Source organism: Barbatula barbatula (assembly GCF_947034865.1).
Source record: "Barbatula barbatula genome assembly, chromosome: 21".
In the NCBI taxonomy this organism is placed as follows: Eukaryota; Metazoa; Chordata; class Actinopteri; order Cypriniformes; family Nemacheilidae; genus Barbatula; species Barbatula barbatula.
Window position 1 is genome coordinate 4070945 of NC_136784.1, and position 18123 is coordinate 4089067.

Below are 18123 nucleotides of genomic sequence, written 5' to 3' on the forward strand. Positions count from 1 at the left end.
GTACTTTTTAAATAAATTAATAAATGAAAGTTAACTACTTTGGGATTATTATTAAAAATAAAAACCCAAAGTCCCACAATGCTTTGCGTTTCCTCCGCTATCTCGCGCCTTTCCATCTTGTTCCTCTCGAGAGCTCAGCGTCGTAGTTGTTGTTGTGGTATGTAATAATGGCGGCAGCAGGAGGCGGATTAACAGCCTCGGTTGCTGCGGCGGGTTTAAACACCTCCGCCGCAGTTCGTTGTCGTTTCCCTGGTCGACGGTGGACGTCTCGGAGCCTGCTAAAGACGGAGACACGTTCTCATGTCGGTAGGGAGAGAGATGAAGATATGAAAGGGCCAAGGCCTGTCGACGTTGGAGCTACGCTCAGAGAGGATCCGTCACTGTCTCGGCTGCTTTTGCTGGCGGATAAACACAAGCGGCAGAGCGAGGCAGGATTCTGTACGAGCGGGAGCGATGAGGTGAGGGTTTTGCTCGGCTTATGGTTACATCAAATGTCGTTATAGTACAGAGGAGCGCGAGATGCATGACAAGTGCTTGTCAGTGGGGGCGGGGGGGGGGGGGGGGTGTCAGTTTTTGCAGAGATGCCCTCACCTGCAGGATTGCGTGGTCCTGGGGTTTGCAGATTTGAGTAGTCTCTTAAAAGTATTAAGGAAGATCATATAGTGGCCCATTTGTCGGACTTTAAAGCTGTGGCGGTGTGTTTAACTGTAGAAACGCGGTTTCCCTGGATACTGGGATCGTTTCTGGGTCAGCAGTGACAATGTGGCAGAAACTTGTTAGCTGGTTTAAAAATGGGATGTTTTTCGGAGAGTGAATCTTGGTTTTTGTAATGTGACCCGGAAAAGTCAGTTTGGTTTAATTGCTCATTTTTGCAGTTTATCGTATTCTGGTTTGCAATCGCTACTAACTTGCATGAAGAGTAAAAGATCTTTCTGTAAATGTTGTTATTCTATATTAGGATGTTAGACAGCACTGTTGCTTTCTAGAAATCTTCAGACAGACAGTAGGGTGTATCATTGCAATGCAGTGAAGCCTTTAACTGCGTTTTACTTTATCACAAAACCAATCCTATTCATTCAATGTTTAGTCCCTTCATTGCAAACGTTCTCTTTAAGGTTTACTAAATTATCGCGTGCTTTTTCAAAACCTTACATCTAAAGTGGTCTTAAAGGGGTCGTATGACACTGCTAAAACGAATATTATCTGGGTTTTTTAGATGTAATGCAATATGTGTACACGATTTCAACTTTATTCATTTAAGATTATTCATACCATGCATGTTTGCAGCTCCTCTTTGCCCCGCCTCTCCTTTACAAAGCTCATTGCTCAGCGAGTTGTGCTATGATTGGTCAGTTAACAAATGCGTAGTGATTGGTTGAATACTGCAAGCGTGTGACAGAAATGTAACACCTCTTAACATATTTGGAACATCAGCTTCCACAGCAATTGTACCGACAGGTGCGCTCACCTTACTTGCGTATACATTTGGGCGGTCTTAGTTAAATCATACCACGAACTGACGTAGATTTGTGGGGGTGTGGTTACACGAGGCGTTTCAGGCAGGTCTGGGTGAGCATTCAGTTTTAGATAGAATGCATGTTTTGTTCGTACACTTAAATTTTTGATAAATGCATGGGCAACTTATAACACAGCAAAGACACAGAAAAGCACGCCACATGACCCCTTTAAAGCTGAACATAAATACTTCTTATGATGTGCTGTGCCATCACACAGATGCAATATTGTAGCCTGATGCAATCTGATTAAATGGATTGAAACTCGGGCATCTGCCGTCTACCCAGCATCACCATTCCATTCCATTGTACTGTATGCAAACTTGAATAAAATATACTGTTGAAAACAGTATGTCCACGTCTGAATCTTTCTGATCCTTGAGGAACTGTAAGTACAACATTCAGCTACTGATGACAGCAGAAGGTGTGTACAGGAGATGCAAATATATTGAGAAAGACAGTTGTATGTTAGATTGGATACTATTTTCAGTGCTATTATAAAGTTCTTTATCAATAAGTTTTCAAGTTGTTTAATCTGCTATATCAAAGGGTCATGTCATGATACTTAAATGGGATTTCAGTGTGTCAGTTCTCTGATATGGGTTACTGTACTGTATCAGCCTGTATAACTATTGCTTGTATTGAATATACAGTATTTTGCTTTTAGGGTGCTCTTATGTAGATCTGTTATCACTCTTGTATAAATATACTTGGCAGCATTAGTCGTTGTCTTCTTTTGTATCTGTTGTAAATAATAACAGTTATTAGGAAAACTGGAATTTCATAGTGCTGTCATTTGTAATTGTGCTCTGTGTACTAATAAAAACCTCATAAGAAACTGTAAAATTTTATCAGTAAAATTTGTAAAGCTAAAGTGTTTTAAAGCCACCGAAAAACAATTACTATGCATGGAGCCAACATGTAATTTTGTAATAATATCATAATTTTTCCACCTTTTTTAGGAGGGAGACTTTTCTGGCTTTAAAGGGGACAACCGATGGTCCTCACATTCTGGCAAAGGTTCTTCAAGTAAGCTATTATGATAATGTTCTTATGTGCCAAAATGTCTGGAAAATTGTATTAAAGCAGACAAAAGCGAACTTTCACTGTTGAGGAGACAGCACGTGTGATGAGATGGATTTGTAGGAATCAGACATTGAGTCCAGCTGGATGTGTTTTGTAGGCACAATACAAATGCAAATTCTTTTGAGTGCATGTTATCTGCAAATTGCATCAAGCAAAATGTTTGTTTAAAGCTGCATTGCAATATCCATATTTTATATATTTAGGGCTTTTCATGCCCTTATTGTTGATAGGACAGTATAGACTTGATAGGGAAGTACAGGGTGGAAAGAGGGAAGCAGGGCCAGCAAGGACCTCATGCCGGGATGGGGGGGGTTGCTCTTTTTGCTTTTAATTTAAAAACATATTTTAAGTCTAGAAGTAAATTTTCTAAACACTGGTTCTAATTTGAAAAATCATGAAATATATTTTCAACTCTTTTAAAGGCAGTACCCTTAAACCGGGATCCTCACAGGTGAAGTCTGTTAAAGTGCCAGCAGAAGTAAAAGCTCCAGAAAAATCATCTGACAAACCCATGAGGAGTAACAGAAATAATTCCAAAACTGACCAAACTTTCACGAGGCCCAAAATGGTTATAAAAATTACAGCAAAAAAGTTGACCAAGACGGAACCGGAGAAACATTTGAGTCTAGGCAGTTCAAAGAAGACAAACAACAGAATACTCAGGAGCCAACAGGATGCAAAATCTGTGTCCTCACATGCAGCAGAAAATAAAAGTGGAGCAAAGGAAGAGGAGAACATTTCTGAAATGTTACAAAGTCAAAGCTCTGGTGAACCGGAAAGACGGAGAAGGCGGCGAAGGCGGGGCAAGGTAGTGTGGACTACAAAATTAGTTAAAAGTAAAGAGAGAGCTTCTCGACTTCGATCCACTAAAGACCAAAGCTCTCTGGCAGAAAATGCAGAGACACTTGAAGTTAACCACAGGAGGAGGAGAAAGGAGATTGGTGCTAGTGGACAAGAAGGTACTCTATCCCCAACACAAGTGGAAAAAAAGAAGAGGATCCCAAAGGGTGCCTCTCTAGAATCAGGTAGTATACAGCAACAAAAAATACATGATAGTCTAGGACAGGACTCCAGCATGCATAGAAAGAGACGGCGGCTTGGCCACAAAAACTCGGACTCTACATGCCATACATTTCAACCGGTTGAGGAACAGAAACAGCCAATTGGAGAGACTGAGAAATCCACTTCGGCAGGCCAGACAGAACTAACGAATGTCTCCGCCAAACCAGTTGTTACTGCTCGTTCTTCCCGGGTCATCAGGGTTCCAAAAAGGTTCATGGATGACGCAAGCATGTCTGCCCTCCCAGAAAGAGGATCCCCAAAGAAGACAGCTCTGTCTGAAATCCCGATGGATACTTGCAAACTAAATATAGAGATTTCCCAATCCCATGATTCCGGAATCAAGCAGGAGACTTTGGAAGAGCCGCAGATCTTGAAGAACGCTGAGATGAGTATTTTGAAAGAGTTGAAATCTCAGCGAGGCAGACCCGTTTTGAGTTCTGCGAGGGTCACTGGTGGTCCTCGCGGAAGGGGCGGGAGAATCAGTCAATCCAACGACTACAAGATATACTGGAAGTTAAAGAAGCTCAACGCAAGCCTGGCGCGACGAAAGTTGCAGCGCATCACCAGTGCTAGTAACAGACTATACGGCAAAGATGCTGTTAAGATGGAGACCCACGATAAGGGAGAAACTGTGGAATCAGGAAGGAGAAAAATTCAGGACGTGTGTTCTCCAGGGTTGGTGCCAAAAGTAGTCATTCGTATTGGAGTACGTTCTGATCAGTCACCGCTGTCATCTTTGGCCGAGGGGTGTGACCCAGCAAAAGAGAATGGTAGGATTTCGCTATCACTTTCAAATTAAATGTAACAGAGAACATTTTTAACCTTATGCCTTAATCTTATCTGCTGCGTTCTCCCCCAATGTTTTTTTTCAGTTAAGGCTGGCAACCTTGAAGGCACCAATGAACAGATGGTACCTAGTGGACATAACAACCAGATGATGATGGGGCCCAGTGGTACCACCCAAAGAATAAATCTTTCGGGTGCCAATAAGAGGATGTTCCACCTGCTGAAGAGAGCCAAAGTCCAACTGATTAAAATCGACCAGCAGAAACAGCTCAAATCTGCTCAGGTAAATAATTTTAGTTATTTTTAAGGGAACGTGTGTCACTCATGCCCCTCGGTTTGACCTCTGTTTTTTTTACGCCTTTATAAACATCTCGATAATTATATTTACATAACATACATGCTTTGCAGCTTCTGTCCAGCTCTGCCAGAGTAAGAGATGGATTGCTAGCGGGCAGGGGGAGAGGCAGAGGCAGGGGGAGAGGCAGGGGCAGAAGTAAGCACATAGTCGCAGACGACGCAGAAGAGGCTCCACAGGTATACTTGTATAATGCATTTGTATGTACCCTGAAGCTTGTTTGCATAAATGCACATTGTAATGTTGTGTTACTTCACTTCCACAGGAGAATTTGATCTGTGGTCCTCGTATAAAGCATGTATGTCGCGCTGCGGCAGTGGCACTCGGACAGCCCAGAGCCATGGTTCCAGATGATATTCCCAGACTTAGCGCTCTTCCGCTGCATGAGAGAGAGGGGTTCACCTCCTCACCTGCTGAAGAGGGTACACACCTGTTTTGACCCATATATTAAAGTCACATTGAATCCAAAATGTACAATTCATTTTTTTAGGTGATATTAGAGTTGTTAATAGGGTTTGTGTGGGTCATTTTTATTTATTTATGTGCCTTCATGATCTAATCAAAATCAGAAACTTTCTCTCCCCCTTCAGACAACATGTCTCCTCTGCATGACTTTTTTTGTCTCGGCCCCTCCCTTCTTTTTTTCTCACTAATGAAGCTGTTACATACGTCACGATTAGAAAAAACATTATCGCAACGCAAGTTTCACATCAACGTTAAAAGTCCTGCTTGTGAAGAAGTATCGTGTCTTAATGCAGAAATATTGTACAGTGTTTTTGGTTACATAGATCATTCCTATTATGTAATTTTTTTTCACATTTGTGTTATATTTTAAGGCTGTTTTTACATTTCGCCCCAGTGGGTTTCACACACACAAAAAACTCCAAAACAAATCAAATGATCTTTACTCGTGACTTATATGAAACTGCCCTTATTCTTTTGTCAGCTACTTATTTCTTACTCTGTTTCTTGAAGATGTTGCATCTCACTCAGAACCTGAGAGTGAAGAATCTGTTGATCAGAAGCCGTCGTTTAGGCGTAAATATGAAAGCGTGGGTTTTAGCAGGCGATTAACTCGCTGCTTCCACTGCAAGGGCTGCACTAAACTGGAGGACTGTGGGAAGTGTGTGTTCTGTCTGGACAAGCCCAAATTCGGTGGACCCAACAAGAAACGGCAGAGCTGTGTGTAAGTGAAGAAGATTTATCATGCACTCAAATTTGCCACCCAAAAAATGAATACTCAACCTGTAGTTGTGCCAAACCTGTTTACATGTATTTGTTCTGTTGAACACAAAGAAAGATATTTGAAAGAATGTTATCAAGTGACATTTCTTGGAGATCATTGACTACCATGGTAAGAAAAATGTAATTGGTAGTCAAATATGCCCTAGAACCAAAATAGTCAATGATTTCCCAGTTGCTAACAGTTTTCAATATCATCACATTACCGAAGCACAAAACATTGTGGAGCTGTTTAGTTAACATATCACAAGCACTTATCATTATCAAGAGCATTTTCCTTATTTTCAACAGGTTGAAGAAGTGCACACGGATCGAGAAGAACAAGACGAGGCGATTTAACAAAGGTACGTCGTCTTGAATTGTATTGAATCAAGAGTAGTAAACTAAATATTAAAGTTTTCTCATAATGTACTACACATACAATATACACATGCATCTGGTTAAGATGTTGCAGTTTAAAAATACTGGGACCCAAGGACATGCGTGCATCCAATGGATTTTATTACTATTTACCACTTTTTGACTAATTCTCTTTGACGCAGTCCAGATGAGGCGACATCGGCCAGCAGCGGCCGCTGGCACATACAGCAGCGACGAAGAAAACGAGAAGGAGGGTGGAGATGAAGGACAGACATTTAGCCCAACCAGGAGGCAGCCCAGACGACAGGTCACGCCAATGTCCTACAGAAAACTGCTGGACTATTACTCCTCCGATACGGAGAGTGTCAGTTCTGAAAAGACAAAGACCAGCACGACCCAAAAGATTCCGTCAAGTGGTATGAATAAACTTATGTTTTATATTCACAGGACTGGGTAACTTAGTAAAACTGTGTTGCTGAGGCTAACCTCTTTTCATGTTTGTCAGATGTGTCTGCTCCTTTAGCTTCCACTGTAACTGCCCCAGAAGAAGTGGCAAAACAGAGAAAGCAGGGAGTTTACAGGGCTTTCTGGGCCCAAAGCAAAACGGATAAGGTACATAATAATTTAGCAATCGTGTGTTTTTTGAACTTCATTATTTTGAAACGTGATGGAAGATGAAGATCAAGCTCAGACTGATTTCTCCTTTTTTTCGCAGGGCTCAGCGGAACAAGTGTCATCCAGTGTTTTGACTCCACTGGCAAACGGCTTCACCCAAAGAGGCGTGAAGTGTCCACAGAGGACGACCAATAAGATTCGCGTCGACTTCAAGGTCAGGGAGAAACGATAACGGGCAACAAACTAAACAACAAATAAAAACATATGTTTCACATGTTTTTTGTACCAAGGTCTTCAAGCTTGTTCCGTTTCACAATTAAATCAAACATTTTTGTTTTACTCTATGCAGGAAGATTGTAACATCCAGAATGTGTGGTTGATGGGAGGATTGAGTATTCTCACTTCAGTTCCCATCATGCCTCAGTCTGTGTGTCTGCTCTGTGCCAGCAAGGGACAACACGATGTAAGACTGCAAACTACCTCTTAGTAAATCACTGAATAACATTAATATTCAAAATTACCAGTCAGAAAATATCAGTTTTCATTAGAATAGCATGAATGATAATGCTTATGAGATTTTAAATGTGACACTGATTGTTTTCCAGATGATTTACTGTCAGATGTGCTGTGAGCCTTTTCACCATTTCTGTCTGCCTCCGGACGATCGGCCGAAGGAGGAGAACAAAGAGAACTGGTGCTGCAGACGCTGCAAATTCTGCCACGTTTGTGGCCGCAAGAGCAGGCAGGCAAAGGTACTTCACATTTGACACTTTCAGCAGTTTGACAAGTTGTTGATGAGGCTGTACGGATGGAAACCTGACAGTGGATCTTCTGTTTCTCATTTAGCCAGTTTTGCAGTGCAAGAAATGCATGAACTGCTACCACCCAGCCTGCTTGGGACCCACCTATCCAAAACCTGCTAAAATGAACATGTCGTGGGTGAGTTACATGTCTTTCCTCAGCATAACATGCTTGATTTGTTACTGGCCAGTCGATTAATCTTTTTCTTTGTAGATTTGCATGCTGTGCATTCGGTGTAAGAGCTGTGGTGTGACGCCAGGGAAATCCTCAGATACACCCTGGAACTACGAACTGGACCTTTGCCCCGACTGTACCAAACTCCACAGCAAAGGTCTGAGAAATACTGTTTTTATACAGTTCGGCCGGAAATATTAGGATGTGTCTGAATTCGTCCTTGTGTGTTTGTCTCAGGTAACTTCTGCACTGTGTGCCTGAAGTGCTATGAAGAGTTTGACAGCAGCATGATGCAGTGTGCCCGGTGTGCCCACTGGGTCCATCCCAGGTGTGAGGGGCTCACAGGTGAGATTGTGTGTGTGTGTGTGTCATTTCCTCACTGATCCCTACACTGTTCTAGATTGTTCTCTAGTTTTTAAAAGACAGAAGGTTATGTTTTGTGGTTTAGCAGAATCTGTGACCATAAATTCCGGTCACATACTAACATGAATAAAATGGTTCTTATTGTATTTAATTTTTGTCATTTTCCATCATCGTTCATCAGACGATCTCTACGAGATCTTGGGTCGTCTACGGGGTAAGAGTCTGGTATTCTCCTGCGCCGCCTGCAGTAAGACATTCCGCAGCGGTTGGCAGGAAGTGGTTCAGGAAGCTTTGAAGAACGGCCTGCAGAAGATCATGAATGAGTTGAGGAACTGTTCGTCCACCCACCTCCTCTTTGTTTGTTCACAGGTAAGGTTAAATGGTTTAGTTTGGTTTGGAGAATAAACAGACAGCTCCGTTTTCTTTTCAGTGTCATGTCGAAACAACTTTTAAAGGGAGTGTTAAAGGGTGAAGGAACCATATCATGAAACATTTTTAAAGATTTCAATAGATTTTCTTTGTATGTTTTCATCGGAGCAGTGCAAGGCCTGTCCAGATTTGGAGATTGTGGAGGAACAGTCTGTCTGTTGTCTGCATGTTGTGGAGCAGAAGTTAAAGAAGGACCTGTACACCTCTCTGGTGAGATGTTTTTCATGTTCTTATTGTGTTTAGCTTCCATCCAATTCAAATCTTTTACAATCTTTATTTATTTATTTAGGTCTGTGAGTCATTCTTTATACTCCTGAACCTCACAAAAAGTATTTTTTATTATTTTTAAAACTAACTACGATTTACTTTGTCCTTTCAGAAAGCGTTTCATGAGGATGTGGTGACAGTCATAGTGGATAGACTAAAAAAAGAGGAATCTTATCCTGAGGATCTCAAGCTTACCAGTCAAGCCAAGATTAACTATATAAAGGCAATATATTTATTTCCTTGTGGCTTTAATGGAGTTTTTAAGCTCGATGGCCATTTTAATGCAACGCCTTCTTTTTGTGTGATAGTCGTACAACCTGATTTTGAATGTAAATTTTGCTGTTTTTATCATTTGGTCTTTGCAGGTAGTACAGCAAGTTTTTAGCTGGTTCAGGTGTCAGGACCCTAAAACATGGAATATGCAAGAATTACCAAGGTACAAGCCTAATTTGGTATTTTAATTAAGTCCATACTAAGTTCCACCTTAAGTCCTATAAACAACATTTATGTGATGCTTTTGACTACCGCATAAATCATTTTCATCCTCAATTTAAAACAAAAGTAATGGAATGTAATTGGAAGTCTATGGGTCGAACAGAAATATTGAACACGTCATTTTCACTAACTAGTTTGCAGAATGTTAAACGTATTTCCAAACATAGTTGCATTGTTTTTACAGTGGTATGCTCCCCGAGGCAGCACTTCCCCCAAGTGATGAACACAGTTATGCACAATGGCTCAAAAACCAGGACCGCACCATTAAAGGGCCCGAGGTGGACCAAGAAAACCCCACATCAAAATCACATGGTAAATTAATGTATTGTTATCTGCATGCCTTTTGCACTTCTCTTGTTTGTATCTTGTGTTTTAACTTTTTATTTCGTGAACCACAGACCTACAGAACACAAACCTTCCATCATTTGTGGATGAAAGGCAGTGCTCTCTCTGCCCGCAGCTTGGAGATGCCAAACCAAATGTAGGTGAAATTTTGGACTGTTCTGTGTTACGTTGGTTTTGCTTGAATTACTTATCTTTATGCTGTTTGTATAGGATGCTGGTAGGCTGCTGTACATTGGACAGAATGAATGGGCTCACGTGAACTGCTGCGTGTGGTCGGCTGAAGTGCGGGAGGTGAAAGGGGCATTGCTGCATGTTCACAGTGCTGTCACCAGGGGCCGTTTCATGGTTAGTGTTAAGTCATTTTTTATGATTTAAACACTAAATGTTTAATGAAATAACATTAAACAAATTGCAGATAGATTTTTTTGTAAGGGGCAAGACTGAATTTGTTCAATGGTTTGCTGTCTCTTTCTCAGCGCTGTGAGCGATGTGGCCAGAATGGGGCAACAGTGGGATGCTGTCTTAGCTCTTGTCAAAGTAACTATCACTTCATGTGTGCTCGTGCAAGCAACTGTGTCTTCCAGACCGACAAGAACGTATACTGTTACAAACACCATGACCTCACAAGTAACAAGGTACAGAGCACCTATGTAATGTTTTATTTAGAGTTGCTGTATAACTGAAGTTCAAAGAAAGCTAACCAGCTTTCTTTTGTAGATCGAGCAAGGAAATGGTTTTGAAGTTCTCAGGAGGGTGTATGTGGATTTTGATGGAATCAATCTTCGTAGGAAGTTTTTAACAGGATTGGACCCAGAATCTATAAATGTGATGATTGGTAAGTCAAGTGATACCGTATTTATTTTGCCTTGTCGAAGGGAAAAGACGACAAGCCATGTGTTGTGTCGCACTTTGCGCAGGATCTCTACACGTTCAGAAACTTGGTGTTCTGACAGAGCTGTCTGCAAATTCAGGAAAATTGTATCCAGTTGGTTACCAGTAAGTTATCTGATTAACATATTATGCATTCTTTTTAATATTAAAAAGTTATAAATTAACTTGTTTCATAGAAACCTGTTCTCATCATTTGATGTGATCTCAGATGTTCTAGATGGTATTGGAGCACTGTCAATCCTCGAAGGCGATGCCGATACACTTGTAAAATCACAGAGATGCATCCATCGTCACGGTGCATAGCTCCTTACTGCAGGATGGATCAGGGAGAAAATCATACTATTGTGCACAGCCCAAAAGCACACAGTGGTGTGTATATAAATGTTTGCATGTCAGTAATCAAACAGTTCGGTGCTGTCGTGAAACCTTTTTAAAAAGTGATATTTACAAAGTTTCTGCCTCATAGATGAGAATGCCACGGACAATGAGCATTGTTCACCTGGGCTGTCCCCAACAACCCCCTCCAAGTCCAAACAAGACTCAGGGGCAGGAGCTAAGATGTCACATAGCAGGAGACCAGCAGGAGGAATGTTCAGACCTTTGCCTTCTCCAGGTGAGAATACTTGACAAATAACGTCAAATTTCAATGTAAGCTAAGCCGCAAATATTCATCTTATGTTTTTTCCAGGAAATGCCATTTCCACATCCCATCATATTTTGACCATCAGTGACCTCGACGAGACACGACGGTCAACGCGGAGGCACTCCACGCGCAGTCAAAACGCCTCTCCTCCCCCTGCTGTCCTGTCAGGCCCGATGACTTTGCGATCAGGGGGTGCACTTCACCCTCGGTCACTGTCGTTTAGCCCCCCCGTCTCACCCGTTGGTGCAACCGAGAACCTCATTAGCGCCACCTCGCCTCGAAGAAGAGGCAGGCCTCCCTTATCTCCCTCTTACTCCACCTCAGGGCCCTCACCGCCACGAGCGGCTCTCCGAAGTCCTCGGTCTGTCTGCCTCTCTCCACAACATCAACTGCCTTTTAAAATGACACCACCTGAAGATGCAGGAGCAGCCTGTGTGCCAAGCCACAGAATCCCTGTGATGGATATCATATCATCATCTCAAGAACTGATTTCAGACGCAGATGTTGCTGTGGCTTCTGTGCTGAATGCTAAACTAGAATTTGATGAGGCTTTGCTTAATGAGAATGTGGCTCTGCACTGTGACACACAAGGTGGTGATAATGATGCTGAAGATGCTTCCAAATACAGCGCAGACGTGAAGGGCACGTCGTGTCCTGCGACTGCAGAGGTGCAGATGGGTGTAGACTCGGTGGATGAGGATGCTGACCATTACTTAAACTTCTCTCGCACGGTAGTGGTCCGCGAGGCCGCCAAAGACTCTTCACAAGTAGGACATAATGTCCATCCTAACTCAGGGTCCATCTCACAGCTAGACGGAGCTGATAATGATTCCGAGAGCGACACAAGTGATGCCAACGCAGAGGGCGATACTCAGGAAGTAGGGAATCGTTTTCGTAGTCGGGATTCTGAGCCATTGAAGCATCCAAACAAGGGCAGATCCCTTGGCAACGGGCAGCTAGTTTGCACAATATCATCTGTTGAGAATCAACGTCCTAGAGATTCCGTTGATCAGTCCAGGACCTGTGAAGAACCGGAAATAACTTCTTTACAGGAGAACTTGATTGTTGTCTCTAGCCAACATGAAGCATCTGGAACCGGAGGGCTAGAAGATCAAGATTTGTCTTTGACACATCTTGTTACAACTGGAGAGGAGGTCTTGTTGGAAAGTGAATCAAAAGAGGTGTTTCTCGATGACACCAGTGGAAATTTTATATCCGCTGACGGCAGAATTTTGGACGTGGAGGAAAAATCTGCAGGTCCTGGGGAAGTGTTAGATTCCTCATCCATGAACAAGAATGAGGTTTTAAATAAAGCTTCACCGCTGGCTGTTACAACGAGTAAAGCTCAAAATATTGTGATCGTTAAGCCGACCACAACTACGCAAAGACGTTACATTACCGTACAACCCAGAACTCAACTATTAAAAGCTATTAAGATGAACGTACCTCCTAATTCTGTGCCTGTCAGTGTTGTCTCAACATCTCCTCCCGTGTCTGTTACTCCACTTGCCTCTGTAATAAATGGCTTTGGACAAGCCCCAAAGGAAACCGCAAAGAGTCGTACCATCGCCATACGCATCGCCATGCCGAAACCGGTAGCAGAACAGTCTCCGCGGCAGTGTTTACCAGGTACACCCAACTCACCCCAGGTCCTGCTGGTGAACCGCGCCGGACAGATTCTGGTGAAAAACCAGCAGACCAACACGTTCCAAATACACAGCGCCAATTCCCCCTCGTATGCCCACATCAGCCAGATCGCCAGGATAATCCACAGCGGTAACATTATCCAGCGACCCGTTCCTAAGGTTACAGTCATACCCGTCCCTCAGGACAATCTCGCCAAAAGCGCACCGGCGCGTATCATATCGTACAGCAGCGGTAATGGAGCCGCACAAGCAACCCAAGTGTTGATCCGCAGCTTACCTCAACATTACATCGGAAGCCAGTTGCAAAGTATCAGTCAGCCGATAGAGGGGACGGACAGGGTAATGTTTAGAAACGCACGGGAGGGTGGGGAGGAGGAAATGGCCCAGGCGATAATAGACAAGGCGATGGCAAGTCATCGAGAAACGGCAAGTCTTTTGAATCCTCCTCGAGTGTCTCCCCACCTCAATGAACATCTTTCGTCGGAGTCAAGTCAACCATCTCAGTTTCGTCTGCGGAGTCCGCCGAATATCTTGGCCAACTCGAAACCTCAGGTCAAGGTTAAGAGAGTGTCGTCGGTGACCGATCGAATTGGTGTGAAGAAGTGCAGGACTGACTTTATGGACCACACGACCCCTAGTTCGCAAGAAGACTTAAACAGGCAAGGACCAAAGTTTGTGAAATTTAAAGAAACCGTCATCATTTATTTTCACTTATGTCATACCCGTGTATGATTCTTTCTTCTATGATACACCGAAGACAGTATTTTGAGAAATGTCTCAGTGGAGGTCAATGTGGTCCAATATTGTTTGGTTACCGACATTCTTTAAAATATCTACCTTGGGGTTCTACATTAGAAAGAAAGTCATACAGAAAAAGAAAGAAAGTCATACAGCTTTGAAATGACATGAGGGTGAATAAATAATGCAAGAGTTTTATCCCTTATACTACTTAACAATTATACCAATTCTGACATGTAATAGTAAGAATATTACTTTGAATATGTTTAGATCAAATAGGGTTCGGATGAAGACACCAAGTGTTAAGGATGTCCTCGACTTTGACAACCCAGACACTGGATCTCCCAAACAGCCGCCACATGAAGAATCCAAGCTGGTTGAACCAGACAGGTTAGTAGTGATGAAAATGAAATCCGATTGTTATATCAGCACAAGCAGAAAAATACAATACTGCTTTTTCTCTCTCTTTAGGAAGACTCCAGATGAAGTGGAGCCCACCTTACCACAGGGAAGAGAAACACAAGATGGTGGAAAAGCTCAATTGATGAGCTCCAAACAGGGTGACACTTCTGACTGGGCTCCCTATGCAGGTGATCATATGAATTTTTTGATCATCTTAGAATTGTCTGTTTATAGCTTTAATGTGTACCCATCATACTTGTTTACGATGTAAAACCAAGTATTTTGATTCCAAGTATTTTATTTTTCATAATATATGTCTGTGCACTGTGCAAATTAATTTTGAATTTATAAAGACATGAATACATATAAAAGTGAATATAAAAAAAAATTATGCTCAGGAAGCATAAAAGGATGAGCACCAGGCCTGGAATTCTCTCGCTGTACACAAAATTGATATGCACAGTACACAGACATAAATTATGTAAATAAACGGAAATTATGGATCCGATTAATCGTTTGACGGCCCTCGTATTGATCACACTTCATGTGTCATTTTAGGTTGGAGTTCAGATGAGGATTCTCCATCACCTGGCAAGCAGGACAAATATGTCAATCAATATCAGCCTCAACTGCGCTTTCAGATAACCAGTGATGATGGTTTCTACATAGAAGCGGACAGCGTGGATGGTCGGTTAGCGCAAACTCGGACATTAGCTTCTTTCATGCTTTGGCTTCTTGTAATTTCTTTTCACTGATGTGCTTCTACAGTGGCATGGAAGGCAGTGATTGATGGTGTTCAGGAGGCACGAACAGGCTGTCGGCTGGAGCAGCTGCCGGTTACGAGGGTGAGCGGGGCCAGGGTTCTTGGCATCCTTCACGACGCCGTTCTCTTCCTGTTGGAGCAGCTGCAGGGTGCCGCCCTCTGCAACCAACATCAGTTCCGTTTCCATCAGCACGACAACATCGAAGAGGAGCTGCCCATTAACCCCAGTGGATGTGCCCGCGCTGAGGTCTACGAACGGTCAGTTAACTGAACCCCGATGTGACTGTAAATAATATTAAAAGCTTGGACTTTATCTGTGCAGTGCAGATTGTTTGTAGGATGTTGCCTAAAGATACTTTATTAGTGTGTTATTTCAATCGGAATCTGTTTTATCTTGTTTCATTTTGGTTTGAAATAAAAAAACGCCTCTTACCCTACAGAAAATCTACTTTTGATATGTTCAATTTCTTGGCGTCGCAGCATCGCAAGCTTCCCGAGTCTAGGCCTTGTGATGATGAAGAGGATGATATCACGCTCAAATCCAGCAGGTAAGACATTGAGTAATAAGATTTTTGAATAAGATGTTTTTTACACGATTTGTTTATAGAGTTGCAGAACAGCCCCAGAACATTATATATAAAGCAGCTTTATTGAGCTTTTTGTGATATCTTCAACTTCTTTTTAGACGGGCTACAAGTACTGAGTTACCCGTGGCGATGAGGTTCAGACACTTGGAAAGAACCTCTAAAGAAGCTGTAGGTGTTTACAGGTAATGGAGAAGGAGGATTGTAGTTTGTTGGAAAATAGGAGATGATGTTGATGACATCGATAATGACCGATCCAGCGCTACTTAAAGGAAAAGTTCATCCTGAAAACTCTGTACATTAAATCTGCATACATTTCTTGTTCTGATGAACACGGAGATAAATATTTGAAAGAATGTTTCGAACCATAGTAGGAAAATTACAATGGTCGCCAAAAGTGTCTCACGGAAAACTGTTTGTTTTCCTACAATCTTCAAAATATCTTCTTTTGTGCTCTGTTTTTTGAAGAAAGCTAATTTTCCTACTATGGTAGTCAATGGTGTCCAAGTACTGTTGGTTACAAGCATTTTTCCAAATATATTTCTCTGCGTTCATCAGAACAAAGAAATGTATACAGATTTGAGTATACAACTCGAAGGTGATTTAATGATGACAGAATTTACATTTTTGGGTGAACTGTGGTATTTTTTTCTTGTTTTAGATCACTTATTCACGGTCGCGGCCTTTTCTGCAAGAGGAACATTGAGGCTGGAGAGATGTTGATCGAGTATGCCGGTAATGTCATCCGCTCCGTTCTCACGGATAAAAGAGAGAAATACTACGACAGTAAGGTATGCGCTACTGTAATCTTACACGATCTGGATTTTTCTGCTCCGTTTTTTGTTTCCTTATCCTCCACTGTTTTTGTATTTTTTGTGACCACCTGCTTTTCCCTAAAGGGTATCGGCTGTTACATGTTTCGCATTGATGATTTTGATGTGGTGGACGCCACCATGCACGGAAACGCCGCGCGATTCATCAACCACTCCTGCGACCCTAACTGCTACTCAAGAGTCATCAACGTGGAGGGCCAGAAGCACATCGTAATCTTCGCCCTGCGCAAGATTTACCGCGGAGAGGAGCTCACCTACGACTACAAGTTCCCCATTGAGGATGCCAACAGCAAACTGCACTGTAACTGTGGTGCCCGCCGCTGCAGACGCTTTCTTAACTAGAGTCAACTATCTAGGTGGAGTTCTGGAACGGAGTTGTTTTTGAAGGAGGGGACCCATGTGATAAGTGTTAGAGATCAGTGTATTCTGAAGGAACGTAAGGGAAACATTAAGAAGAGTGTTTTTGTTCTGCAGATGGTGTGTAGCGACTTAAGACCACCAGCATGGCATGAGTGGTTACCTCATATGAGCTGTTTTTATTTCCTTGATCATTCAACCATGCTATTTTAACATCCACCTATGTCTAGCGCTTTATTCCCAAATGCATTTAGCTTCTGATGGAGAATTGTGACCTAAGAACTGCTCAAACTGTTGGGTACCCTTTGTCTTTTGTCTTTATTCAGCATGCCTTTCAATCCTTGCAGGTAATGCAGTACATCTGAAGAATGGTATAAATGAGCTGAGTGACATTGTACAGTAGTTTTTATAGTGGAAGATACCCAGAGGTTTATAAAAGGAGCCGATTATTTTTGCTACTGATTCAGAGGAGCTTCCAGAGATGGGTCGTCCTCAACAGCACCTTAATAATCTTTGCTCTTTTCCCCGAGAATTGTTAGCACTGTATATATGAACCAAGGCACCAAACCACCTTTATAGCAGAACAGCCCGACAAGATTAAATTCCCTTAACTGTGTGTTTTAATTTAAGTTAAATGTTTGCTTCGAACGCTTAAGATGATAACAGCACACCATTCGTAGTATTGAAATTTCGCTTCTTTATGCATAATGTCTGATTCCTTAGATGTGAGTAGGTACCCCAATTCCGAACAGGTTTAAGAATCTGTTGTTTTTATGTTTTTTATATATTAAGGCCAGTCTTTTGGAGGTGTTTGTCGTAATGTCTTGCATACTTGGATCACTTGTGCGATCCCCATCTCTGTTTAACTTCGAATCTGAATAACACCATGCACAAGTATTAATGGACATCTGCTAAAACATACAAATGTGGGTGTGGCCTACCGTTGTCTGTTTTTGGGTTGACTACCTCAGTAGCTCAGTACGCCAGTGACAGCTAGTGAAGTACAAACAATAGCAAGTATGCTGGGATAATCCCACACTAGCTTTGATTTTATGCAATGTGACTGTACGTCTGTTTGTTAGGTTTTTTGTTTATTTGTTTATCCTTGAAATTCCCAGATCCCTTTTTTCTTGTGCTGTTGTACAGAATTGTGGTTTATAATTATAAATGAAGACTGAGGCTTGATTCCGTCATTGCGCATGAGGGAGCAGAGTTCATCCAGCTCAGTCTTTGTATATAGTTGTATACAAGAATTTCTAAATCTGTAAAATTTTCTACGCACTTTTTTATTTATGATGTTATATACGTAATAAAGATTTACAAATGTCTGAACGAATTGCAGCCTTGAATGTTTTATATTGTGCATCTCACT

The 18123-nt window shown here is 42.1% G+C and overlaps 1 protein-coding gene across 2 annotated transcripts; it reads left to right on the forward strand.

Annotated features, from left to right (window-relative positions):
• Positions 1 to 41: 41 nt before the first annotated feature.
• Positions 42 to 18081, forward strand: kmt2ba (lysine (K)-specific methyltransferase 2Ba). Of its 2 annotated transcripts, none has more exons than XM_079485330.1 (37): positions 42 to 458; positions 2477 to 2543; positions 3023 to 4432; positions 4535 to 4731; positions 4857 to 4982; positions 5069 to 5225; positions 5779 to 5989; positions 6337 to 6389; positions 6588 to 6821; positions 6911 to 7017; positions 7121 to 7234; positions 7370 to 7483; positions 7626 to 7772; positions 7867 to 7959; positions 8035 to 8152; positions 8233 to 8340; positions 8540 to 8727; positions 8896 to 8997; positions 9167 to 9277; positions 9420 to 9490; positions 9734 to 9861; positions 9948 to 10030; positions 10105 to 10239; positions 10371 to 10529; positions 10612 to 10729; positions 10812 to 10890; positions 10994 to 11154; positions 11252 to 11398; positions 11474 to 13733; positions 14083 to 14202; positions 14284 to 14402; positions 14773 to 14901; positions 14983 to 15235; positions 15418 to 15525; positions 15663 to 15746; positions 16223 to 16352; positions 16461 to 18081. In XM_079485330.1, exons 1-37 carry the CDS (start codon positions 168 to 170, stop codon positions 16734 to 16736), a joined length of 8508 nt encoding a protein of 2835 aa, XP_079341456.1. In that variant the 5' UTR covers positions 42 to 167; the 3' UTR covers positions 16737 to 18081. The 2 variants fall into 2 exon arrangements, with proteins under 2 accessions (XP_079341456.1, XP_079341457.1); XM_079485331.1 differs by having other exon boundaries at positions 8899 to 8997.
• Positions 18082 to 18123: the final 42 nt, after the last annotated feature.

Excerpts from the sequence above, each read along its gene's own strand:
- kmt2ba (XM_079485330.1), top strand. The coding sequence starts at position 168 with ATGGCGGCAGCAGGAGGCGGATTAACAGCCTCGGTTGCTGCGGCGGGT. Across the intron at positions 8,153-8,232 it reads TACCAAACTCCACAGCAAAG|GTAACTTCTGCACTGTGTGC; the intron begins GTCTGAGAAATA and ends TGTTTGTCTCAG. Across the intron at positions 8,728-8,895 it reads TCCTCTTTGTTTGTTCACAG|CAGTGCAAGGCCTGTCCAGA; the intron begins GTAAGGTTAAAT and ends TTTTCATCGGAG.